This window comes from Thamnophis sirtalis, unplaced genomic scaffold (assembly GCF_051295495.1).
Source record: "Thamnophis sirtalis isolate CommonGarterSnake01/CBP01778 unplaced genomic scaffold, rThaSir2_p1.2 scaffold_4, whole genome shotgun sequence".
Classification (NCBI taxonomy): Eukaryota; Metazoa; Chordata; class Lepidosauria; order Squamata; family Natricidae; genus Thamnophis; species Thamnophis sirtalis.
In genome coordinates this window covers 48,125,078-48,152,221 of record NW_028261384.1, presented here as the reverse complement: position 1 = coordinate 48,152,221, position 27,144 = coordinate 48,125,078, and the positions used below count along the sequence as shown (strand labels likewise).

The 27,144-nt window shown below is 34.5% G+C and overlaps 1 protein-coding gene across 2 annotated transcripts in view; it reads left to right on the top strand.

Annotated features, from left to right (window-relative positions):
- Positions 1 to 27,144, top strand: part of TOP2B (DNA topoisomerase II beta) — a 56,138-nt gene that overhangs the window by 27,225 nt on the left and 1,769 nt on the right. For both annotated transcript variants that reach the window (XM_087712871.1, XM_087712872.1), the window contains 18 exons: positions 2,393 to 2,485; positions 2,560 to 2,674; positions 5,649 to 5,770; positions 6,144 to 6,292; positions 7,339 to 7,570; positions 10,056 to 10,190; positions 10,274 to 10,474; positions 12,447 to 12,642; positions 12,758 to 12,849; positions 13,696 to 13,851; positions 14,478 to 14,561; positions 15,123 to 15,320; positions 15,825 to 15,969; positions 21,544 to 21,702; positions 22,537 to 22,741; positions 23,145 to 23,224; positions 23,706 to 23,816; positions 24,201 to 24,323. In XM_087712871.1, coding sequence (XP_087568997.1) covers positions 2,393 to 2,485; positions 2,560 to 2,674; positions 5,649 to 5,770; positions 6,144 to 6,292; positions 7,339 to 7,570; positions 10,056 to 10,190; positions 10,274 to 10,474; positions 12,447 to 12,642; positions 12,758 to 12,849; positions 13,696 to 13,851; positions 14,478 to 14,561; positions 15,123 to 15,320; positions 15,825 to 15,969; positions 21,544 to 21,702; positions 22,537 to 22,741; positions 23,145 to 23,224; positions 23,706 to 23,816; positions 24,201 to 24,323 — 2,596 coding nt within the window. The remainder of the gene's footprint in view (positions 1 to 2,392; positions 2,486 to 2,559; positions 2,675 to 5,648; positions 5,771 to 6,143; positions 6,293 to 7,338; positions 7,571 to 10,055; positions 10,191 to 10,273; positions 10,475 to 12,446; positions 12,643 to 12,757; positions 12,850 to 13,695; positions 13,852 to 14,477; positions 14,562 to 15,122; positions 15,321 to 15,824; positions 15,970 to 21,543; positions 21,703 to 22,536; positions 22,742 to 23,144; positions 23,225 to 23,705; positions 23,817 to 24,200; positions 24,324 to 27,144) is intronic.

Below are 27,144 nucleotides of genomic sequence, written 5' to 3'. Positions count from 1 at the left end.
ATGTGTAACTCTGGGTTGCAGGTGTTGCTGAGAAAAGGAAGGTATTCAGACAAAATGGTTTAGTTTTCCATGATGGCTGTGACTCATTGATCTTCAGTGTGTATCCCCCCCATTTCTAATGACTGTATTTAGGGCAGCTTTTTGCAAGCAAAGAAGTTTTTTGTATTTTTATACAGGTAAGCTTGTACAAAACAACAGTGACTTACAACATATGGAATGGTCATTTAGTGACCATTCAAAGTTACAAGGGCACGGAAAAAAGTGACTTATGACCAGTTTTCACACTTATGACCGTTGCAGCATCCCCACGATCATGAGAGGGGGATTGAGGCGAAGCGCCCCTCGATATACGTGACTTTATCACACTTGTTCTTGTTCATGGAAGAGCCAAGGTGGCGCAGTGGTTAAATGCAGCACTGCAGGCTACTGCTAGATCAGCAGGTCAGCGGTTCAAATCTCACCGGCTCAGGGTTGACTCAGCCTTCCATCCTTCCGAGGTGGGTAAAATGAGGACCCAGATTGTTGGGGGCAATATGCTGACTCTCTGTAAACCGCTTAGAGAGGCCTGAAAGGCCTATGAAGCGGTATATAAGTCTACTGCTATTGCTATTGCTATATTCATAAATTATCTCCTTATTTTTAGATTTAGATATTTTAAATCTAAATAAAATTTGGATCCTACTAAATGAAGATTATTTCAATACTGATATAGTTAATTACCATATTTTTTTGGCCTCTGCCTCCCAGCAATTTGCATTCTTGCAGCAAACAGCCTGATCAGCTTCAGCACAGCCTGATTTAGCACAAGCAGCTGATTGTCAGTGGAATCAGCTTCCCGGAATACCACCTATATGTCAACTTGTAAAGCGTTTCCATGACTACTATCAAGTCGACATAAAAAAAGGACGGAAGGGAGGAGAATTCCATGCATACCTTTGACCAGAGTCAGGTTTCGTATTTCTACAGTTGGTGTGTGAAATGCACATGTTCATAGCCTGCCATAGGCACCTTGTTGGTGGATGTGATTTATGACACAGACAGAGGGGAGGAGATACAGGGGTAAAGTTCAAACGCAATTAAGCAGGAATCAGTTTCGGCTCCACAGAAGAACATGCCAAAATGTTGATCCTAATAAATGAATGGATTTCTTTTGAACTTTGTCTCGAGGCTTGTAAATTAATTAGGTCATCCTTTGGAAACTTCACACTATCAGCTGTTCCAGGATGTGGGAATCAGTGCCCTTCGCCACTGCCCCCTATCACCATCTCCAAGTGCCCCATTTTCAGCCTAGATGATCCCCATAACCCACTGCCAGGAACAGGGCAAAAATGGAACCCGTGGAGGCCAAAAATGGTATGCATGGAGGCCAAAAATGGGGCATGCAAAGGCAGTGATAGGTCGTGGCAGCAATGGGTGGTGATTTCCATAGGCTGGAACAGCTGATAGGTAGTATTCCAGAAGGCCGATTCCACTGCAATCAGCTGCTTGTGCTAAATCAGGCTGTGCTGAAGCTGTTTGCGGTTTGATGCAAGGAAGCAAATTACTGGGAGGCAGAGGCAGATTTTTTTTCTTGTTTTGCTCCGCAAAAAGCTAGGTGCGTCTTACAGTCCAGAACATCTTATAGTCTGAAAAATACAGTAGATGGATCTCTGAATGAATGTAGAGTGTTTTGTGCAGCAGAATAATGTTGTCATTCTAGTCCCAAATGTCTTGAATTTTTTCAAGAGGCAATTGGACTTTCTTGTTTTTCTTTGAAGATGTTTTGCTTCTCATCCAAGAAGCTTCTTCAGCTCTGATTGATCCAGTTACCTCTTGAAAAAGTACTTTTAGGGCAAACATGACCTGGATGACTGAGAAGCCATTCTAGCTTTATAATCTTAATTCTTGTCAACATAATGGAAAGTATGAGCAATATTTTTCCTGGGACTCAAGATTTAAAAATGTTTTTTAAAGGTGTTTTTCCTTTTAGTCCCTTTTCCTTTTACTATTTTTCTTTACTTGGAAAAAAAAGAGAATAATGAACAGCCATTTTCTCTTTTTTTATTTGGGAATAAAAATAAACTATAAACATTAATAAAGTATGGAAATTTAATTTAAATAATTACCACATATTTTAAATGTACAATTCATACACAGGATATTAAATTGCCTTCAAATTGGGACTTTTTTCTAAAAGAAATGTGCCATCTATTAACATATTTTGCAATGTAGCATGGAATAGATGGACACAATATTTTATGACCTCTGATCATGTATACAGTTATTCAGTATGTAGCTTGTAGTTATAAGCTATTTCTAGTTTATGTCATTGTTGGACCTTGATTAAAACTTGGTGTTTTATAGCCACTCTAATCTATTTTAAAGTCGTGAGCAATCTGTTATATTTTTGTAGGCCTTCAGTAAGAAAAAAATAGATGACAGAAAAGAATGGTTGACAAATTTCATGGAAGATAGAAGACAACGTCGGCTGCATGGATTACCAGAGGTAATGTTGGAATATTAAGGAGAAACAAATGATGTTATTTGTTACAAAGTAATAATAACTGTTATTTATTTTAGCAATTTCTGTATGGGACTGCAACAAAGCATCTCACTTATAATGACTTTATCAACAAGGAGCTGATTCTCTTTTCCAACTCAGATAACGAGCGATCCATCCCATCTCTTGTTGATGGTGAGTGCACTTTTATGATGTATAGTATCTTCTTTCTGTGATTTAAATATGTAATTATACTGGAACATAGAATACTGTTGTTTGCATTTTTTCTGTTCTTTTTTCATTGTTAGCCTTCTATATAGAAGAAGCTTAGTTGCTTTAGCAACAGCAATAGCACTGCCCCTAAGTAGTTGACAATATTAGCATATTGCCGCCAACAATTTTTGTCCTCATTTTACCAACCTTCATTTTACCGTCTTTTTTACAAATGAAGTTATAATAAAACTACCCTTAAATTTGCTAACTTTATTATGGTATGTATCAGGAAATCAAACGCATAAATTTACAATTCCTTATATTTATTAGATAATTTTTGCTGCATTCATCATATATAAATTTACTTAGCTAGTCTGATTAAATGTGCAGTTTAATTAAGTATCTCTTATTACCCAGGTCTGCGACTAAAAAGCTGTTTGATTATTTTCATCTAATTTCCATGTATTTTGGTGTGCTGAAAACAAATAAAATATTGAAAAAATTCCTAGACGTCATGATTTGCCACAACATGCAAAATTGTCTTCAAATTTATCATTTTTTTTAAAAAAAATGGAATTTTTTAATATTATGGGTTTTTAACCAAATTTAAAGTCCAAATTACTATTAATTAATTCACATAAGTGCATTTAAGATATAAAATGGCAAAAAAAACTTAAAGGGTTTGTCAGAGTTATGTAAAAAAAATATAGCACTGTAAATCTGATGGTCAGCAATATATACATAAGCTAAGCAAGTTTTAAGTCTGTGCTTCTAATGGTAGAAGGGGTTAATCTTTCCTGACAAATCCAGTGGGAGGGTGATAGAGGGCAGATAGCAACATCTCCAGTCAGTGCAGGGGGCGTGGTCAGCACTGTGACGTCTTGTGTACAGACACAGAGCTGCTCTCTTCTGCATGCCACACTTGTGCACGAATCATCATCAGGTTTTTGGTTCTAGGCTGTTCACACTTTTTCATCGCAATTCATGTTAGCTCGTTATTCTTCAACCGTTAAGTTATGGCTCCGCGAAATTTTATTAATTTGCCAGACAGTTTCTGTTTCATCTGTGGTGAATATACAGTGTTGAAGCAACAGCAGAATATTACAGACTTTGAAAAAAGTATATTTTGCATACTTTGGACTAAAAGATAAAGTTTGGGCGTCTCATAAAGTGTGCAAATGGTGTGTTGAGGATAAGAAAAAATCTTTCCGTTATGGGATTCCTATGGTATGGCGAGAGCAAAAGAACCATAGTGATGACTGTTACTTTTGTTCATGCAATGTGAAAGGGTTTAATTCCAAATGGAAGCATTCCATTTCATACCCCAATCTTCACTCAGCAATTCATCCCATTCCCCATGGCACAGATATATCAGTATCCAAGCCCCCTGCTACCTTGGAAGAGATACCTAGCTCCGATGAAGGTGAAGTCATACCTGAACCAGATGACGAATCAAGTTCTGACTTTGAAGATGATACAAGACCAAAATTGTTTTCTCAGGAGGAGATGAATGATTTGGTAAGAAATTGAATCTTCCCAAAGATGCTGCTGAGTTACTCGGATCAAGACTGAAAAGCAGGAATTTATTGTTGTCAGGAGTGTCATCTTCATGGTTCAGATATCGTGAAAAGGAGTTTGTTCCTTACTTCACCCAGGAAGACAAGTTGGTTTATTGCATTGATGTTGAAGGTCTGATGGGTCAATTTAAAATCCAATATGATTCAGAGCAATGGCGTCTTTTTATAGATTCTTCAAAAAGAAGTCTCAGAGCAGTTTTACTCCACAACGGTTTTTACGCTTCCATACCTGTAGGTCATTCCATACACTTGAAGGAAACCTACGAGAACTTGGAATTGGTTCTTTGTAAACTTAAATATGAAGACCATGGTTGTCAAGTGTGTGGGGACTTGAAGATCTTGTGCATGCTGCTCGGGCAACAAACTGAGTATACCAAATACCCTTGTTTTCTGTGTCTACGGGACAGTCGAGACCGACAAAATCACTGGACCAAGAAGAATTGGCAGCCGAGGGTGCTAACAGTCGGCAAAAAAATGTCCTCCAAGAAACTTTGGTACCTTCCCATAAAGTTCTTCTACCACCTCTCCACATAAAATTGGGATTGATGAAGCAATTCATAAAATCACTTCCAAGAGATGGAGAATGCTTCAAATACTTGGTCACCAAGTTTCCATGCCTGTCGGAGGCAAAATTGAAGGAAGGTATTTTTGTCGGATCAGACATTAGAAGACTTATAGTTGATCAAGAGTTTGTCAATGACGGATCCTCAAAAAGAAGGGTGGGTTGCATTTAAAGAAGTCGTACAGAAATTTTTAGCAATAACAAAGATCCTCATTACAAAAAGATCGTCAGAAGAATGCTGAAAGCATTTCAAGTTTAGGTTGTCTGGTGAGTTTGAAAGTGCATTTCCTCCAGTCCCACCTTGACTACTTTCCTGAAAATTTGGGAGCTGTGAGTGAGGAACAAGGTGAATGATTCCACCAAGACATTAAAGAGATGGAAAGGAGATACCAGGGAAAATGAAGCATTACAATGATGGCAGACTACTGTTGGATGATTCAGAGAGACATTCCAGATGCTACTCACAAGTGTAAATGCACCAAGAGGAGCCTCACAAGGAAGAAGAATTGAGTTTAGTGTGTGTAGGTGAGCTCATTTCAGTTCAAAAAAGGATTTTCATGAAAATATAAAATTAAAGTCTATTTCCATTTATTTTGAGGTATTGCCTTATTTAACATAATTACCTAAATTGTCAGGAAACGTGATGTCCTATGACAAAATGGAGGTCATTTTCGGATTCAGTGCACAAAAAAACATAAAGATTATGTGGAATAACAAAACAGCTCTCGAAAAAAGTTTTTTTGCAGACCTGTGTTATATTAATATTATTTTGAAAGAGTACAGTTTTGAAATTTTGAATTTTTTTGTTTTAATGAAGGCTTTAAACCAGGGCAGCGTAAAGTTTTGTATACTTGCTGTAAGAGAAATGATAAACGTGAAGTTAAAGTTGCTCAGTTGGCTGGTTCTGTGGCAGAAATGTCTGCTTATCACCATGGAGAGGTGGGTATAGAAATAAAAAAAGTATCCATTTTACCTTTATTATTTTGGAAGAATAATTTTGCAAAGCAAGGTAGACAAATTTGAAAAGTTAGATCTTTTTGCTTCACCTGTAGTAACTTTGAGAGAAAAAAATACTCCATTGAAATCCAAATTCATCATAACCATAATCATCACTAACATTGTTATTTGTAATGAATAATGTATAAAATGATAATAACTTGATAATAAATGTCTTTATTATGGAGTGGCAATTTATTCCTTTTTCTAGCCTTGTTAAATAGGCTAGATTAAGTGGTTTTCTCAGCAATTTACACTGATCATAATATCGGATTTTTCCTTTTGGTAGTAACATAACTTTAATATTTTCTTCTAGCAAGCTTTAATGATGACAATTGTCAATTTGGCTCAGAATTTTGTTGGAAGTAATAATGTCAGCTTGCTACAGCCTATTGGTCAGTTTGGTACTAGACTTCATGGTGGCAAGGATGCTGCAAGTCCTCGTTACATTTTCACCATGTTGAGGTAAAGTGTAATTCAAAACAGAAATCTAAATAATACAGAATTGGGAAGTATGTTATTGTGGAAGGCAACTAGAAAGAAATACATAAGTATTTCAATTCCTTACTCCAGAAGTATATTTTGGTCAACTCAATGGCTATAGGATAGAGCACAATGATGAAAATTGTCCTTCAGAAGTGTGGAAGAAACACAAAACCCATAATCTGCCCCAAAAAAACAAAAATAAAAATACACCTTGACTTAATTAGATATTTTTGTAAGAGAAAGGGAGAGCCAAGTTGGTGTAGTATAAAGCACCAGGTTAGAAATCAGAATGAATTCTAGATTTGCCTTATTAGGCAGGAAGACTTTAGATCAATCACTGTTTTTCAGTCCTAGGAAAGAAACGATGACAAACCACTTCTGAAATGTTGTCAAGAAAACTACAGGACCCAGTTAAAACAATCATTAGGAGTCAACACTGACTTTAAGGGAGAGAGGGAGACAGAGAGATTTCAATTTATAAAGTAAAAAAAAAATCATAGCTTTATTTACTATTCAGCTTTTGATTTTATAACTAAAATGGAAATACATTTAAGTCCTAATCCAAACCTATATCTTCACTTTCTTTCTAGACAATAATTCTGTCACCCCTGTACATCATGGCTTTTGTTTTATAGGGAGAAATTAGAATGAAAGGGAAAAAATGGAAGTGTTTAAGAATAAGTATGAATAATAGTGTCACATATGTATATATGTTTTATGTATGTATGTATATATATATACACACACACATGCATGCATACATATATGTGTGTGTGTGTATGTATATATATATATATATATATATATATATATATATATATATATATATATATATATATATATATATATATATATATATATATATATAATATATACTTTTTAATGAGATGGGAAGCTATGTAAATTTGCAAAATAAATAAATTGTATAATTTAATAAATTGTAATTTATACAGCAATTCAACTTAGCAAGTGATTGAATTACAAACCAAAATAACCTCAAAATTTTCTTTGTCTTTTCCTTAAAGCCCTTTAGCAAGATTACTTTTTCCTGCAGTAGATGATAATCTTCTTAAGTTCCTGTATGATGATAATCAGCGTGTGGAACCTGAATGGTACATTCCCATAATTCCTATGGTCCTAATAAATGGTGCTGAGGGCATCGGTACAGGATGGGCATGTAAGATTCCAAACTATGATACCAGAGAGATTGTGAACAATGTCAGACGAATGTTGGATGGATTGGATCCTCATCCTATGGTAATGCAATATTCACTGCAGATTAATGTAATATAATTTTTTTCATGAAGAGGCTAACTGTGGTTATTTACAGAGGGATAAATCAATGAATAAAAAAATATGGTTACAAGAAGATGAGACTAAGCAAACTATTGAATATTTTAATAGTCTATGTGCAATGTTCCAATTAAGACAGAATTCAGAAAGCAAAAATCAACAAAGGCTTTAAGATTTCGTTAGAAGAGAAACAAATCTGGTTCACAATCACAGTAAAGAAACTGTGGACAGAGAAAGACAAGTAAATCAGAAGAAATTGAGCAGCTAAAATCAGTGCAGTAAGATAATATTATTTGGTGCTTTCATCAATTTTTGATTGACTAGTAATGATTTAAAAATCTTTTGTTGAGGACAGTTTGGCCTCATTTTTAAGTATAATTATAAAACAATTTATCTCTATTCATAAAAGTGTTAAATGCACAGAAATATTGCATTTATTTAGGATTTTCTCCTTAAGTTTTATTATATATTCTCCCAAAGTATGGACTTAGTATTTCGGATACTCAAACCATATCCAAAACATGGCATCATTTTGAATGAACATGCAATTATCTATAGCCTGGAAAGCATTAGGATCAAATCCATCCTTTCCAATGCTTGCTTTTTCCATCCCATAGAGGAAAACCGTCATCTCCAATCTTATTCCTACTTTCTGCAGGTGGTAGGATTTGTTTTTTTTTTTCTATTCAGGCCTATTTAGGTAGCGACTTTAAGAAAAAGATGCAGAGAAGGGAGGGAAGGAGGAATCAAGAAAACAAAATAATGAAGAAAAAGAGAGAGATAAAAATATAACCATAAATGTTTCCTGTAGACCTGAGCTTTGTTCTTTTTAACAAAGAACAAAGAACCTTCAGTCACATGGAACATGGCGTGTAAAAGAAGCTGCAACAATCAGTACAAGCAGGAGAAATAGTTGACCTCCATTTGTTTTGCCCAAGAAATGGCTTGAGTAGAATTGTCGTTTTCGACTCCCTATCTTCCCTTTTTTTCCAAGCTGGAAAAACTGATACACATGCAGATGAATAATTCACTGGAAGCAGTGGTGTTGCTGGTTTTCCCACTGGAGAAGATCGGATTAGATACCTTCTTATTCCTTCAAGATAGGAAAGGTCAGGAAATGAAATTATTAGGAGTATTAGAATCTACTTTAATAATTGGACATTTTCCATTCTGTCAAAAGCTTTTTCTAGTTCAACTTACACCTAACATCCTCACATCAGAGTTGATTTTCTTTATCATGCTTTATATTTTCCCAGAGTATAAATCTCTTCTCTTTAAGGCTTTACATTCTCATTCTACTTCTCTTTTATTCAAACCAACATTCCATCCCAGATCTCTCTATTCAGCTCAGAAGTGGCAGTGAAGGTGCCCCTACTCTCTCTTCTTCTCCCTGATAATGACAAAGTAGCATGGCTGAACATACAGAACACATGTGATCAGATAAATCTATACAATCAATTTATACAATCAAATGAGAAATCACATTCTCACCAACAGAAGAGGTGAACAGAAAGAATCTGTTTGTCAGATCAGGACAAGACGATGAAGACAACATCTTATAGACCCTAACATTTTCAGAGATTATTCAGTATGGGCTTTTACAGCAAAATAGCAATTGCACTTAGACCTGTATACCGCTTCACAGTGCTTTACAGACCTCTCTAACTGGTTTTACCGAGTCAGCATATTGCCCCAACAATCTGGGTCCTCATTTTACCGACCTTGGGAGGATGGAAGGCTGAGTCAACCTTGAGCCTGGTGAGATTCGATCTGCCAAATTGCAGGCAGCCAGCAGGCAGCAGAAGTAGCCTGCAGTGCTGCATTCTAACTACTGCGCCACCTAGACTGCAACCATCAGCAATACTAAGAAAACTCTTCCTTGACATGCCCAATCAAGCATGAGAAAGACACTACAAGACTTGTGTTGAAATAATAAAATAGGAACACTCAACCAAAAACATACTCTGTTCAGCAAGCGGAATAACAGTTTTACTTTCCTACAATGCAACTCATACTTTTACCACACAAATATGTAATTTTGGATAATTTTCCTCAATAAATAAATGAACAACTATAATATTTTTATCCATTTGTTTAATTGGGTTCTGTTTATCTAGTTTTATGACTTTTTAAAATAAGATCACATTTTAGGTCATATTTATGCAAAAATATTGAAAAATAAAACTATCCTTTAAGCACCTTTGTATATACTCTGATTCACACTCACTTTTCTCCTTTCTCTGTGGTTATATACAACTTTGTTCATTTGTATAAAATAATTAATAGTATGAAGTTTCCTACAGAAATAACATGCCATTTCTATATAAATATTATTTTAACTTAAATACTGGTTTGATTTTAACTGAATGTTTTTGTTATCTACAATTATAAAAAAATATATGAAACTTTTTAAGATGTGTATAATTAATGCATATTTTTAATATTGTAGCTTCCAAATTACAAAAACTTTAAAGGAGCAATCCAAGAACTTGGTCAAAATCAATATGTAGTGAGTGGAGAAATATTTGTGGTTGATAGGAACACAGTAGAAATTACAGAACTTCCAGTTCGAACATGGACTCAGGTAAATATTTTTGAGGCAATTTTAGACTTAAAATATGTCTACTATTTTCTTTGCATTTTATTTTCATTTTAATGTCTTTACAGGTTTACAAAGAACAAGTATTAGAACCAATGTTGAATGGGACTGAAAAAACACCAGCATTAATTTCTGATTACAAAGAATATCACACTGATACAACTGTGAAATTTGTTGTAAAAATGACAGAAGAAAAACTTGCTCAAGCAGAGGCTGCTGGACTCCACAAAGTTTTTAAGCTTCAAACAAGTTTAACTTGTAATTCTATGGTAACTTTCCTCTATGTTTGACCTTCAGACCAGTAGCTGTTTACCTTTTTTCAGTGTTACACTAGTAGTAATATATTCTGTGCAGCACATGACTAATGTTTATCTTTGTATATTTTATACAAAAAATAATATTCTCTCTTTGCTTCCATATTAAACTTTTTTGTTCATACAGATGGACTAAACGTATTTGATAAAATAATATCACAGCTGTCTTAGGCTTCCAAAATGTGCATAGAAGAACATAGAACCCTTAGAAGCGCTACAAGGAATTCCTAAGGAACCTAGTTTTGGTTCCTTGTTGTGTTCTGTTCCTTGTGGTCTAGCTTCCTTGACTTTTCAAGATCAATTTCAGATTTCTTTGCCACTTTAAGTTATGGATTCTACGCTGCTGTGTTAAATCCAGTTGGATTTTATGAAGCCAAAACATCTTTCAAGCAATGTGCCAGAGTTATAGCTCTGCAAAATCAACTTAACTAGGCTGCACCATATATTCATTGAACCCCCAAAATATTTTCTGCATTTTACTTCTACAATATTGTCCCCAAAACATCAAGAGCTTTTACTCTTGCTCACTATAATGTTTTCTGCTGTTCTCTTGGGGAAAAAAGGGTGTATTAAAATTAGCTCAGTCCTTGAAACTATGGCTCATATTTCCTCATGTATAACACAATATCTGGGCAGGGCAAGCTAATTAGTCTTTCTAGGTGACCAGATGGTGGAAATTTCAGACAATGTAGTCTGATTCTCAGTCAGAGTTATAATTAAAAATGATGTTTACAAGTCTTCCAAGTGAGGTGATTCTAAGCCTTACTAGGCTTACATGACCAACATATTTTCTCTTCCTTTCATCCCCCTTGCTCCTTTCCCTCACTTTTTTTCTCCTTTTCTCCTTTTAAATATGCACATGCTACTTTCTGTTTTCTTTTGCTATTTCTTCGTTAAAGTTGGTTGGAATATAATGACCATAATGCTAACAAACCCAAGCAGGGCTACAGCAGATATTAGAATTAATATAATTTAGCAAAGCTTTACATTCTCATAGTGTTCTTTTTAAATTCCAGTATTACTTATAGCATTTTATTTGTTCTAACAATAAATTAGTTATTTATTATAAAATAATTTCATGTTTATGTTATTCTATCAATATAACATTGTTTTTATTTCTATTTTAGCATATTTGTTATGTTATTAGTTTTATGCTGGTCTATGACTGCAATAAAATTGTTTGAATTTCTGTCCAAGTTGTGAAAAGATATTATTGAGAGATGGATAGTTACTGGGTTTTGCACTACTGGTTAATTTTGCTTATTACCATTCATTGGAAGATCATTCAAGGTTATGACACCACTGAATAAATGGTGGTTACAATTGGTCCTCAGATTACCAGTCCTCCCAGCACCTCCATAGCCATATGATTATGATTTGGGCATTTAGCAAATAGTTTTCACTTATGAGTGGTTGCAGCACTCTGGGATTATGTGATTGCCAATTGCAGCCTCCCTTTCAGTTCCTCCAGAAAGTTAGTCCTGAAGCCAGTAGAGAAGGTGGCAAGTCACAGGACTACGACTTCCCTACCTGCACATTCTTCCCTGGACCTTTGCACACATGCCGGCCACAAGCAATAATATTGTAATACTATATGCAAATAAAATGACTGATTGTAAGTTAAAATCAAATGCTTATTTGACTTTAATTTAATATTTGATACTTTTGAAAAAATCAAAATTAAAAAAAACTTTGGGTATATTTAACATTCTTATTTAACATTCTTAATGCATTCTTATTAATTTCCAAAAAATCGGCTTTGTAAATTTCAGAAAAAACAAGTGAAATCTGATTTTTGAATTTAAAGCTGAGAAATTTTAAGACTTTAGTTTTCTATAATTATATTTTTTCTTTAGAAATAATAGCATTTAGTTAACATTATGGAATAATGGAAATAGTTTTTAATCTTTTTTTTACATTTCTGCAGGTACTATTCGATCATATGGGTTGTCTGAAGAAATATGAAACTGTGCAAGATATCTTAAAAGAATTCTTTGACTTACGTTTAAATTATTATGGTTTGCGTAAGGAGTGGCTTGCAGGAATGTTAGGGGCAGAATCTACAAAGCTTAACAATCAAGCTCGCTTTATTTTAGAGAAAATACAAGGGAAAATTGCCATAGGTAAGAACAATACAGAATTAAAGGATATTGTAAAATTTATAATTTTCTCTTGAATTGATTATATATATAATATATATTTTTCATTGCAATCTCTTCCCCCCCCCCTTCCCCATAGAAAACAAATCAAAGAGAGATTTAATTCAGATGTTAGTCCAGAGAGGTTATGAATCTGACCCTGTCAAAGCCTGGAAGGAAGCTCAAGAAAAAGTAAGTCATAATACCACCATTGGTCTTTTTAATTTATTTGGTTGAGAAAATCACAGTCATGCATTTCAAAAGGATAAATACATTGATTTCTTCAGTATAGTTTAAAGAATTTAAAGAACGAGTTTAAGCCTAGGCAAATTGATTGTTTGGAAGAAATACTATTAATTATATAGAACTGAAGGCCCTTTTTAGAATTTTGTACAATGTATAAAAATTCAGTCCAAGTCACACTGTTACTTTTAACAATTGTATAGGTGTGATTAGCCTTTGAGATTTAGTTTTGCCTTGCCTGGGTATAGCAGTCTTCAAGATAAGTTATTACAATATATTGTATCTATTATTAATATCTATCCATAAACAAGCTAGCTATTCATATTGTAATAAATTTTGCTTTTCTCTGAAGAGCTGTCTACATTCCAGTATTTTTGAAAATTTGAATTTGAGCATTTTTGCAACAGCTTTGATGGCGCAGTTGTTGTAATGCAGTATTGCAGGCTACTTTGCTTGACTGCTGGCTGCCAGCAATTTGGCAGTTTGATTGATTCACTGGTTCAAGGTTTACTCAGCCTTCCAACCTTCCAAGGTTGGTAAAATGAGAACCTAGATAGTTGGGAGCAATATGCTGACACCGTAAACTGCTTAAATAGGTCTGTAAAGCACTATGAAGTGGTATATAAGTCTTAAGTGCTATTGCTATTATATTTACTGTTTTAAAAAAGTGATTCATGTTTTGATAATCTCCTACCTAATATATTAAAAATTATTTTTCATCTTTATTAGAATTTTTACAATGTTTCACAATTTATTTATGTGTCTAGTATTTTAACTAATTTTATCTTTAAATAGGCTGCAGAAGAGGAAGAAATGCAAAATCTGAATGATGATAATTCATCTTCTTCAGGATCTACTTCAGGTCCAGATTTCAATTACATCTTAAATATGTCTTTATGGTGTCTTACTAAAGAGAAAGTTGAGGAAATCATTAAGCAGCGAGATTCAAAAGTAGGTATTTTCTGAGTTTTGAATATGAAAGTATTTCCTAAAATGGTATTGAGAATATTATTTTAGGTTGAAAAAAAATTCAAAATTACAAGTTACATGTTAATTTTTAAATTATGTGTATTTCTCAAAATGAATAATTTAATAGCATTTATGTTGTTTATGAACAACATATAACAAAATGTACCTAATTTTTACATGCCTTGATAATATTGATGTAGAAGATTAAAGCTCAACTTTACATGGTTCATAATTATTGTGTGGAACCATTGCCACAAAACAAGGTGATAGCCACTAATCTGAATGATTATAAAAGGTGCCTGGGATAAATTTACCCAGGATAGGTCTGTCAAATCCTATTTGCTTTGAAGTCTTAATGTTACCTCCCAATTGAGGGAAATTTGCCTCCAAATATCAATTGTAGGACAATTAGAAAGAAGTAGATAGATTTCCATTTTCTACTTCTGAGTACTTCAAAACTCTGGCCATTGTTAACAACAAAACATTGGATTAAGGGGGACAATGGCCTTATCCAGTACAGTTATGTTTATGTTCTTATATTGGCTTATATTAAATATTCAAAACATCTCTTAATACAAATTATTTTGTTATTCTTTTATGTCTTGTAGGGAAAGGAACTCAATGAACTCAAGAAAAAATCTTCTTCTGACCTTTGGAAAGAAGATTTGGCAGCTTTTGTAGAAGAACTTGAAGTACGCTGACCTATATTAAAATTCATGTATACGGTTAACTTTTATATTAGGCTATTATTTGGTGGTAATTAATTATCTTCATATAACTGAGTTCATTATTAGAGAATGGAATTTGTGCAATTTCATTTTTGAATTGTGTTTTCAAATTTTGCAGTGAAATAGTAGGCTCCTGGTGTCTGTGGGACTTGGAATGTATTCAGACAGTTTTAGATTGATTGAAACTGGTTTCGAGATCCTCAATTGTTCCTAAATTTTTCTACATATTTAACTTCTCACTGTATTTTGCAACTTGAAAAATCTAATAATATTTATTCACATATACACTAATGAGCTTTTAATTTTTTATTTGCCAAGTAATTTGATGTAATTGTCTAATCTAAATGTTTATGGGAATAGTAGTGAAAGAATACAGCTACATTATATTTAAAATACTCTCATAATTACATGAATTATTTAAAAATGGGTAATATTTTAATATACATTAGAATACATAGATTATATGTTTAGATTTTACAGAGTTTAGAAGCTTATATCTAATTTTTATTTTCATACTTATTTTAGAAAGTAGAAGCTCAGGAAAGAGAGGATGTACTGGCAGGAATGACTGGCAAACCCATAAAAGGCAAAGTTGGTAAACCCAAGATGAAAAAACTTCACTTAGAAGAGACCATGCCTTCACCTTTTGGTAGGAGAATAGTTCCACAGATTACATCAGCTATGAAAGCTGATGCCAGTAAGAAATTACTAAAAAAAAAGAAGGTAAATAAATCTTGTAAAATATTTTGGTTAGCATATCTTAAGTTTTCCCCAGAAAAATATATATCTTTTTTATTAAAAGCAGTTTAAAAGCTACTGAACAAATACAAAATTGCAAATATTTTTTTAAAAAACTATACTAAAACCATATGGCAATGTGATTAAACCATTAAAAAGGAAAAGGGGAGGGCAATACTATGAAATGATTATCCTATTTGTTCTAAAAATATTTGAATATTTTTGGATTTTCCTTACAATAGCAATATTTAACATTCTTTAATATTAACCTAATCAAATTAACTAGAATAATTTAATTTATTGCTAGTTGCCTTATATATCTTTGTGAAATGGAAAGACAATATATGTATATAATTTCAAATTCTAAATTGCAAATGGAATTTGAAAGATTGAGGTTTATCTCCAAAGCTATATATAGAGCATGCTTCTCAGTTTGCTTCATTCTCCCAACCATAATAGTAACTTCACTTGTTTTAATTTTATTTTTAGGGGGACCTTGATACTTCAGCAATAAAGTTGGAATTTGATGAAGAATTTGGTGGTACACCAATAGAAGGTGCTGGAGAAGAGTTGCTTAATACCCCTGGTCCAGTGATTAAGACCCCTAAGCCCAAGAGAGAGAAGAAAGAGCCTGGTGAGTAATTGTGTGACAGAAGGAAATCTCATGTAGAGACCCAGAGTAGATTTTATGCTCATAGACCATCATTCAAGCTCAAACATTACAAAAGTGTACTACCACTATCATGTTTGCAGTGTTTAAAACAATTTTTTCTCACATGCACTGACATTAAAAAAGAAGTGGCTAAAACTATAACATTTGAATCTTCTGATAAAAATAAAATAATTATATAAATATTGAAAAAAATAAATATTTTGATAGCCATACCTTTTCCATTACTACCGTATTTTTCAGAGTATAAGACGCACCCTTTTTCCTCAAAAAAGAGGCTGAAAATCTGGGTGCATCTTATACACCAAATACAGCATTTGGTGAAGCCCCGCCCCTTCACCAAAATGGCCGTGCACTCCGGGGGCTGGGAAGGGCAGAATGAGCAAAAAACGGGCTGTTTTTTGCCCCCCCCCCAAGCAGCACTCTATAAGCCTCCATAAGGCTATGCATGCAATTTCTTTGACAAAAGGTGGGCCCATTTTGTGAAAATGGGCCATTTTTTTCTCATTTTTGCCCCCCCCCCCGGAGCACTCTGCAATCCTCCCCAAGGCTATTCATGCCTTTTTTTAAAATAAAAAAACGGGCTCGTTTTCGTGAAAAACGGGCCGGTTTTTGGGAGGTTTGCAGAGTACAAAACCTTTTTTTCTCTTGGAAAGCTCTTTAACTGATTGATGAGAATTACATTGATCAAGGGCTGTGCCAGCAGAAACACCTACCTATCTACTGTATTTCTCTCTATCCCTCTATTTCTCTCTCTCTCTCCATCTACTACCTACCTACAAACACTCTCTCTCTCCCTAACTACCTACTGTATTTATCTCTCTCTCTCTCCCTCTCTATCCCTTTATCTACCTACATACCTACCTAACTATTCTCTCGCTCTCCCTACCTATCTACTGTATTTCTCTCTCTATTTCTCTCTCTATATATCCCTCTCCCTACCAACTTACCTTCTCTCTCTCTCTCCCCCTCTCCCCCTCCCCCTCCCTCCCTCCCTCCCTCTCTCCTTCCCCCTGTCTATCCCTACTCCTATCCCTGTCTATCCCTCTATCTAACTCAGGTGCATCTTATACTCCAAAAAATAAGGTATGTATGTAGAAGATGAAATTAAGATGCATTTATTTATTGGGTTATTTTATTTTCAATTTGTCCAGCTACTGGGCAATTAAGGACAAGGCAACATAATGAGATAGCAGAGTCACCATTATGTGAAGAACAAATACAGTGAGGGCAGTCCTGTAATACAGCATCCCCACTCTTTCTGGCTCAAAGGACTGGCAGTGGTGGTGGCGATGGGGGTGGGTGGCTGTTATTTCGCACGAATGCCTGGAGTTTCATGCGCTCGCCCACTGTTTGCATGGCCCAATTCCCAACAGGCTGTGGACTAAGAAGGCAATAAGTTGTTCAACATGGAAACAAAATGGAAACATCAGTGCAATTGGATCCAATGTGACTACTAATATATTACTGAATAAAAATAATCATGAGATTGAACAAGTTAGCAATAGCAATAGCAGTTAGACTTATATACCGCTTCATAGGGCTTTCAGCCCTCTCTAAGCGGTTTACAGAGTCAGCATACCGCCCCCACAGTCTGGGTCTTCATTTCACCCACCACGGAAGGATGGAAGGCTGAGTCAACCTTGAGCCGGTGAGATTAGAACCGCTGAACTGCAGATAACAGTCAGCTGAAGTGGCCTGCAGTACTGCACGCTAACCACTGCATCACCTCGGCTCCTTACACCAGAGGCTAGACATAATCTCATGTTGATGGCATAACAAGCTAACAGTTTTAAAGAATAATTAAATAATGGATACCAATAAAGGGAAATATTTCTAGCTCAGGGTCTTTGGTATTCTCTTTAGTACTCTGTAGCACTGATGATGTTACCTGATTTGAATAATTAAACTGCAAGAAAACAACCAAAATCAGAGAGCCTCAATCATTATAATAATTGAACTTGAGAATCAAAGTTGTTCTTCGGAAATGGCAAAAACCCCACCATGTGAAGAACAGAGTACAATTATTTTTTATTAGTAGATGGTGGCATTCACAAAATAATTTCCCTGCCCATCCCCTGAAATAATTGACCCTTATATGTGAAATCAAATAACCCCTATAGAGAATTTGAATTTTATAAAATTGCAACTCTACACATTAGTTCTGCATCCTTAACCTGCTAGATGGCAGAAAAATACAATAGGATTTTCAATTTAAGTCTCATTACCATGTATAATGACGAGAAAATGATCAACGTCCTATAAATTAATTAATACTGGTGCAAATTATTGCTATATTAAAATGGAATGAAGATGTGTCTGTGACAGTTTATGTAGAAAGGAATCAGGGTCCAATAATTGCTCCCCATTAATGCAAAAGCAAGAAGAGACTGTAAATTAAGGTGTAAAGGCACTGGAAACAAAAATAGAACATGGGATCTGCTTTCAGAAGGAATACCATTCAAAATCATAGCTCAGGAAAAATGGTGAAACAATAGCAGCTGATGTATTTATATTTGGAACGATATGGCCCTGAACTGAATTGCCCTGGTATTTTATAATAAAGACAAAGAGTATTATCTTTTAGGAACTCTGTACAAAGTACATATTTGTATAGTCATAGAGGGTGCAATCCTTCAGTTGCAACTTTAGCCAGAGGAAAAAGTGAACCATATTTTAATTTTAACCCTATTAGATAAATAAAACATATCACCAGTGGCATTTAACATAATAGTAAAAAATTGTGCAAGATCCCCAAATTACAGGAGTTGCACTGACCAGTGATTTATCTGTTTAATGTGATCCACCAATACTATAGTTAAAATAGCATTAAGGAGCTGATTAACATGCATATGTGTTGAATCATAAACATGAAAGGCAATATGTAATTTTATTTAAAATTTTGCAGATCCTGATTTAATTTTTTCATCTCTGTTCAGTCATGTCCAATTTTTAGAGACTGTCTGGACAAGTCCCTATCATTTTCTTAGCAAGGTTTTGGTTGCCATTGTCTTCTTCCTGGGACTGAGAAAGTGCCTGGTCACCCAGTGTGAAGTTTCCAAAGGATGACCTAATTAATTTACGAGCCTCGAGACAAAGTTCAAAAGAAATCCATTCATTTATTGGGATCAACATTTTGGCATATTCTTCTGAGGCCGAAACTTCTGTGGCTGAATCAGCCGAAACTGATTTTCGCTTAATTGCGTTTGAACTTTACCCCTGTATCCTCTCCCTTCTGTCTGTGTCATAAATCATATCCACCAACAAGGTGCTACGGCAGGCTATGAACATGCACATTTCACACACCAGCTGTAGGAATATGAGACCTGACTCTGGCCAAAGGTATGCATGGAATTCTCCTCCCTATCCTCCCTTTTTCTATGTCGACTTGATAGTAATCATGGAAACGCTTTACAAGTTGACACCCAGCTTATTTTGTGCCTAAATCAGGATTATTGCCTCGTGATTTCTAAACCTATGCCTTAACATTACACCAAATTGAATCTCTGATTTAGTTTAGCATAATGAAAAATCACATTGTACAAATCACAAGACATCTATGAGTCAAGGAGGCATCCAACCTGATCATTACCACCTCAAACTTGATACAAGTCACCTCCCTTGTCATCAGGCTATTTCTGAGGGAACCAATTGTATTGGGATCAGCTAGTGTCAGATAAAACAGAGAAGGTGAGGATTACATGAGTGGGTTCCACCTACAATCCAGAGGTTCACACCAATTCAGCCAAACCGTTAGTGAAAATTGCCACAGGATCACTGAACTAGTAGGGACGGCAGGCTGGCCACACCCCTGAACCAGTTCTCCGGTCTCCCATGTCGTTACAAGCATGGTTTTTACTCTGTTTTTTATGTTCTGAGCATGTGCAGAACAATTTTTCTGATGCGTGAGCGAAATGAGTGCATGCGCACAAAACGGCGCACACAGCGAACCGGCGGAAACGCTGGCAGCAACTCACCCCTGCTACAATCCTGCTGAATAGGCAAACGGAGATCAAGTAATAACTACTTAATATATTCTCGGAAGTGGGTCATTTTACCAGCAGCTCAAAACTGCTGAGTGAATAACTGAATAACTGATTCTCTGCTTTTATATTAAGCTAAGTTACCATAATTCAAACACAGTGCTACATATCATCATGAGACCAAGAAATTCCATTGAAATATTGTGTGTGTGTATATATAATGAAAAAATTATGCAAAAAATACAGTTCTTAAATTTTGCATTTTTATACTCAAAGTTGACATACTAGTCTGCATGTTTTACACACACACACACACACACACACTATCCTTTTCCAGTCTGCCTTGAAGATTAGGCAAAAAATGAAATAAAAATCAATGTTACTTCTTTAAATCACTTAAGATTCGCAGGTGATGTTGTTCTCTTCTCACAAGATTCAGAAGAACTACAAAGACACATACAACAGCTGCATGAAGCAGGATAACTGTTTGGCTTAAAAATAAACCTGTAAAAGAGCCAGGTTGTGTTTAATAAATTCACTAAAGAAAGATTTTTTTAATATCTGGAGAAGAACTAGATGTAGTAGGCCACTACATATATCTTAGCCAACAAATGATACGATAAATGTGTTTAAATGTGATTGGCAGGCATTCAGCAAGCTAAGCAGAACAACCTCCCCCTATGCCTGAAGAGAAAATTTTTCAATCACGTGTGCTACTCTAACATATCCTGGTGAAATATGGAGACTAACCTCAATCGATACAAAAGCTACAAGAGGCACAAATGCCATGGAAAGATACATGCTTGGCATTACAAGATATGATAGAAAGATCTGCACCTGGATTGCAAAACAAACGACTATATACAATATCATCAAGAGAATAAAAGAATTGAAATAGAAATGAGCTGGTCACACAGCAAGAAGAACTGATGGCAGATGGACAAAGGCAGTTATAGAATGGGTCCTACTTGATAAAAAGCATCCACCAAAGAGACTTGAAACCAGATAAATTGACATCAGCAAGAATTACGGGCCCAATTGGCAAAATAAAGCTCAGGACCATATAGGAAAAGTCCTTCATCCTACAGTGGATAGGCAATGGTTAAAATGATGGTGAATATATATAGCATATACTTACAGAATCCTGTACTTATGACCACTATTGAGCCCAAAATTTCAATTGCTAAGCAAGACAGTTTTGCCCCATTTTATAACCTTTCTTGCCACAGTTATTAAGTGAATCACTGCAGTTGTTAAATTAGTAACACAGTTCTTAAGTGAATCTGGCTTCCCAATTATAATAAATACATGCCAATTGTCAAGTGGCTGAATTTTGATCATGTGATTCTGTGGATGCTGCAATGCTCATAAGTGTGAAGTTACTTTTTTCAGTTCCAATGTAACTTCAAAAGGTCACTAAAAGAATGGTTATAAATCAAGGACTACCTGTATGTTATTAATTTCTATTTTATTAATCTGGGAAGTTATCAATGCTAAATGAGAGAAAATATAATGAAGATTATTTGTTACCCTGCTAATGTTTCACTTGTTTTAGGTACTAGAGTAAGAAGAACACCGTCTGCCACAAAGACTTCTGCAAAAAAAGTAAAGAAACGAAATCCATGGTCAGATGATGAAACAAAATCTGAAAGTGACTTGGAAGAAAATGACCCTGTGATTATTCCAAGAGATTCTTTACTTAGAAGAGCTGCAGGTAGCAATGCCACTATCTATAATGGAACAAAATTGTTAAGTTTTATATTGTAAATAAGTTTTAATAATTGACCACTGTTCTGTTGTGTTTAATCATTAAATCATATCAAAAAAGGCTTTTTTCATGCTTTTGAAAATAGCTTTTGTGTTGTCAGATAAAATGTTTTCCTTCTGACATCCCTATCATGCAGATCATTGTTGTATACAATAATATTCTGTCTAAAATTATCTCAGTGTCAACTTTTCATACTTTATCAAAAGTATAAACTTTTCAGTAAGTTTGCAGTGATGTGTTGCCCCTCATTGTATATATGGCTTGTTTTGAAACTGTTTTATCAGAAGGGTTTTTTTTGGTGTCTCAACTTCAACAATTCCATACAGCACACCTTTTAATAGATCTTTTCACCAGTTAAATCATTTAGCTGGAAACCTTTGTATTTTTTATACTTTAACTTGTTTTGTGATTTTTTTGTATTTTTCTGTCTGCGGAATTATCTTTTCCTGGTTACTTATGAGACCTAAAAGTCAATCATCTTTTGGATCTTACCAAATTTACAATAGAAAAATATCCAAACTTCTGCACTTACCATATCTACAATTATCGCCTTTTGAATGTGGAACAAATTATGCAATCAAATTTGCAGAAAGTTGGCCTATTTAGTGTTCATTACAGTATTGATTTATTATTCAATGTTTATTGTCCTAGACTAATATGTTGCTAAAAAATATGTTGCAATACTATAGGCTTCACACAATTATTCAAATGTTCATAGTATGAAATACAAAATATAACATTTAATATAAAACAAAAATTGTGGTTGTGTCTACTTTCCAGCTGAAAGGCCCAAATACACCTTTGATTTCTCGGAAGAAGAAGAAGATGCTGATGATGATGAAGATGCCAACAACAATGATCTTAATGAACTCAAAGTAAAAACATCTCCAAACATCAATGACAGAGAGGATGAATTTGTGCCTTCAGATAGTCTTGAAAAGGATGAATATGATTTCTCTCCAATCAAAACAAAGCCTTCTCCAGAGTAAGTGTGATAGGTTTGCAGTAGTATCTATTTAGTCTCTAACTAGCAGTATGAAGATTAACAAAATGTAAATTATTACATATCTGTAGGATGAGGTATATTTGCAGACATATTATGTATCTAACGTGTCAACAGGTGCTACCTGTTAAATATATATTATTTGGAGTATGTGTATTTTTTGACTATTGAAGTGAGGTAACATATAGAAATGAAATATAACTAGCCATTTGATCATACTTTTTATGTATTATATATTATTACATATTTCCTGTATAAGCTAATCTATGTATTATTATATACATTGCATTACAGTTCTGCATAAAATCAAATGCCTTTCCTCTGCAGTTTTTTTTAGGAGATTAGAAAGAGGAATTTTTAAATTAAAATTCTTTTTTTATCATAGGAAGGTTTCCCAAGACAAAACTAATCAAGATTTTGGTAACCTGTTCACGTTTCCTTCTTATTCTCGGAAAGCCAATATTGGTATGTATAAAATATATTAAATATTCAACTCAGTAGGCAATGCATTATTGAATAAGAAATCTTTGCTTAAAATCCATTGTCACTAAAGGCTACCAAACCTCTTCTTGAATCTCAGAAAATACTCTTCCTGGGAAATATCCAAACATTTAAAAATTTGGTACATAAGACAGTTACGTTAAGATGATAAAAATATAAGTTCTTATTTCTTAATAAAACTCATTAGATGCCAGAAAATGGAATTCTGTTTTTGAAAATAAGTATTTATAAAATATGTTTATGTGAGATATTGCTAATTAGTATTTTGTTGAGTTCAATATCTTCACAAATTTTAGATATGCCTAAATTGTATGCCTTTTCAAATATTTTAAGCATCTTCATTAACTTGTATTATGTCATTTTAATATGAAAACAAAATTTATATTTAGTGTTTAGAAGGTAATAATTGGCATGTATGGCATTAAAAACATTTTGTATTCTGTAGATACATCAAAATTTGACAGTGATGAGGAAGATTCAACACCAGTCTTTTCTTCAACTTTTATTCCAAAACAAACAGAGACACTTTCAAGTAAAACAGTTGTTACTAAAAAAGGCAAGTGTTTGAAATTTACTAGTTACATTTACTATTTTACTTTCTCTTCTAAATTTAATGCTTTTGATAATTAGCATAAAATATAAAATGTGATAACTTCATGTTTTAAGATGAGAACATGCTAAACATTGCTCTATTAAAACTTGTAAAGAGCATATCTCTTCTGAAACACTGGTATGGTACAGAAGTATAGGGACAGAATACAATCTAGCATATAAAAGAAGTCAATCTCTCTGTAATAGTTTTGAAAATACTGTCCGAGAAGTAGATTTAATTTTGTTAACACTTAATTTTGTCAGTGTATGGGACAGAGAAAAAAGAATTAGTAGAAATCTAATCTGTTGATGCTTCTGCAATTTATCATTTATTTACATTAATTAACAGCAAAACTATCATCAGATATGCCCTCTAAGCTGAAAAGATCTCCAAAACCTAAGAAGATGGAACTAATAAACTCTGATTCAGAATCTGAATTTGGTATTCCAAAGAAGTCCATTGTTCCCAAAGGTAAAAAAAAGCTGATGTAACTTCCAATTGAGTTAATGCTGTAATACGCATTTTTAATCTTATTCTTATTTGACAGTAACTGATTTTCTTGTTAAAAGGCAGCAGCTGAAGTGTGTTAAGACATCTTTTTCTTATATATGTATTTTTAATGTTTATATAAAATGACAAATTTAGAAATATTTACTGAATTTATACTATCAAAAAAGCAAGTATATTATAGTTTTATTTTATTAAAGAATTCTTTAGTGTTCTCAGAACAATGTAAAATCAATAATGAAAACAGACACAATAAAAAGGAAAAAGTAATTCAAACTACCTATAATATAATACCAATATAGTCCTCGATTTAAAACATTTCATTTAGTGCCTGTTCGAAGTTACAACAGCACTGAAAAACGACTTCATACCATCATACCATTGTAGCATCCCCATGGTCATGTGATCAAACTTCAGACCTTTCACTCATATTTATGATTGTTGCAGTGATTCACTGAACTGTAGCAAGAATGGTCATAAAATGAGACAAACCACACTTCACAACTGTCTCACTTAGCAACAGAAATGTTGGGCTCAATTGTGGTCATAAGTCAAGAGCTACCTGTACAAAAACAATTCAAATGGCACATTTTGCAAAATGTAGCCATCCCAAATTGAGATGCAGAAAAGTAGGGAAGAAAATGGTAAGTGAGCACCTCTCTACCCTGGACAAGTTCAAATCTCCAGGACCAGACGGATTACACCCCAAGATTCTGAAGGAACTGGCAGCCGAGATCTCAGAATCACTTAACTATATCTTTCAAAGATCCTGGAGCACCAGGGAACTGCCAGAGGACTGGAAAAGAGCTGATGTAGTTCCCATCTTCAAAAAGGGGGAAAAATAGATCCAGGAAACTATAGACCTATCAGCCTGACCTCAATAGTAGAGAAGATTCTGGAAAAGATAATCAAGCAACAAATCAGCGAACACCTAGAAGCAAACAAATAATAACCAAAATCCAATATGGGTTTGTCAAAAACAGACCATGCCAGACTAATCTTATTGCATTCTTTGACAAAGTGACAAAATTAGTGGATCAGAGGAATGCTGTCCATATAAATTACTTGGACTTCAGTAAGGCATTTAGTAGTAGATCATAACCTACTACTAGATGAAGTAGAAAAATGTAGGTTAGACAACATCACCACCAGATGGATTTGTAACTGGCTGACCAACCAAGCTCAATGTGTAGTCCTCAATGGAACTGCATCTGCATGGAGGAAAGTATGCAGTGGAATATGCAAAGACTCTGTTTTAGACCCAGTATTCTTCAACAACTTCATCAATTATTTGAACGAGGGGATAGATGGAGAACTCATCAAATTTGTAGATGACACCAAGCTGGTAGGAATAGCCAACACTCCAGAAGATAGGCTCAAGATACAGAAGGATATTGACAGACATGAACATTGGATGCTATCTAATAAAATGAAATTCAATGGTGAAAAAAGTAATGTTCTACATTTGGCAAGAAAAACAAAATGCATAGGGACAGTGCGCTACCCTGCTCAATAGTAGTAGCTGTGAGAGGGATCTTAAGAGTCCTAGTGGACAACCATTTAAATATGAGCCAGCAGTGTGCAGCAGCTGCCAAAAAAGCCAACACAGTTCTAGGCTGCATAAACAAGATGGATAGAATCAAGATCACGTGAAGTGTTAATACCATCTTATAATGCCTTTGGTAGGGCCATATTTGGAATACTACATCCAGTTTTGGTCACCACAATGTAAAAAGATGTTGAGACTCTAGAAAGAGTGCAGAGAAGAGCAACAAAGATGATTAGGGGACTGGAGGCTAAAACATGAAGAACGGTTGCAGGAACTGGGTATGTCTAGTTTAATGAAAAGAAGGACTAGGGGAGACATGATAGCAGTGTTCCAATATCTCAGGAGCTGCCACAAAGAAGAGGGAGTCAAGCTATTCTCCAAAGCACCCGAGTGGGACAAGAAGCAGTGGGTAAAGACTAATCAAGGAGGAAAGCAACTTAGAACTGAGAAGAAATTTCCTGACAGTTAGAACAATTAATCAGTGGGAAGTTGTGAATGTTCCAACACTGGAAATTTTTGAGAAGATATTGGAGAACCATTTGTCTGGAGTGGTGGTGGTTTTCCTGCCTAAGTAGTGTGTTGAACTAGAAGACCTCCAAGATTCCTTCCAGCTTATTCTATTCTAAGTGCTTCTTGGATATCCTTAATAGTCATAAAGGTTCATTCTGGAAGAATTCCATCAAGTATCTGGGCCTACTTCATCAGCTTGTTTTTCAGAAAGGAGTCAACCTAAATGCAGTTTGTCTGAATCTACTTTCTCTCAGAAGAACAAAAGAAGAAAGTAATTTGTGTCCCATAACAACACATAACAATCCAGTAGTCGCCACCAAAATACTCAAATCTTAATTTCTTGTCATGACAGAGATAAAGAAAATATGGAGATCACTAGACAGATTTTGACTCGATTTCAATTTGCGTAATAATCTGTCAGTCAACAACTTCTACAGTATTCCATACTTACTGAAATTGTTGACCTTAGTCAACAATTTAATATAGAATATGAATATGAATTCTTTCCAAAATTAAAATATGGAATACTTTACAGATACTTTGCATGTGATAATAATACAACAATATACCTAAGGCCAGATCTTACAACAATTACAGTTATTGCAGAAATTGTAATTTCATAAATGTACTCGGGACACCACTGAAAACAGTTGTTTTCATGTTTAGAATTAAATCTACAAATTAATTCAGTCTGTAATGGGCAGAAATATGCAAAGCAGTTGAATG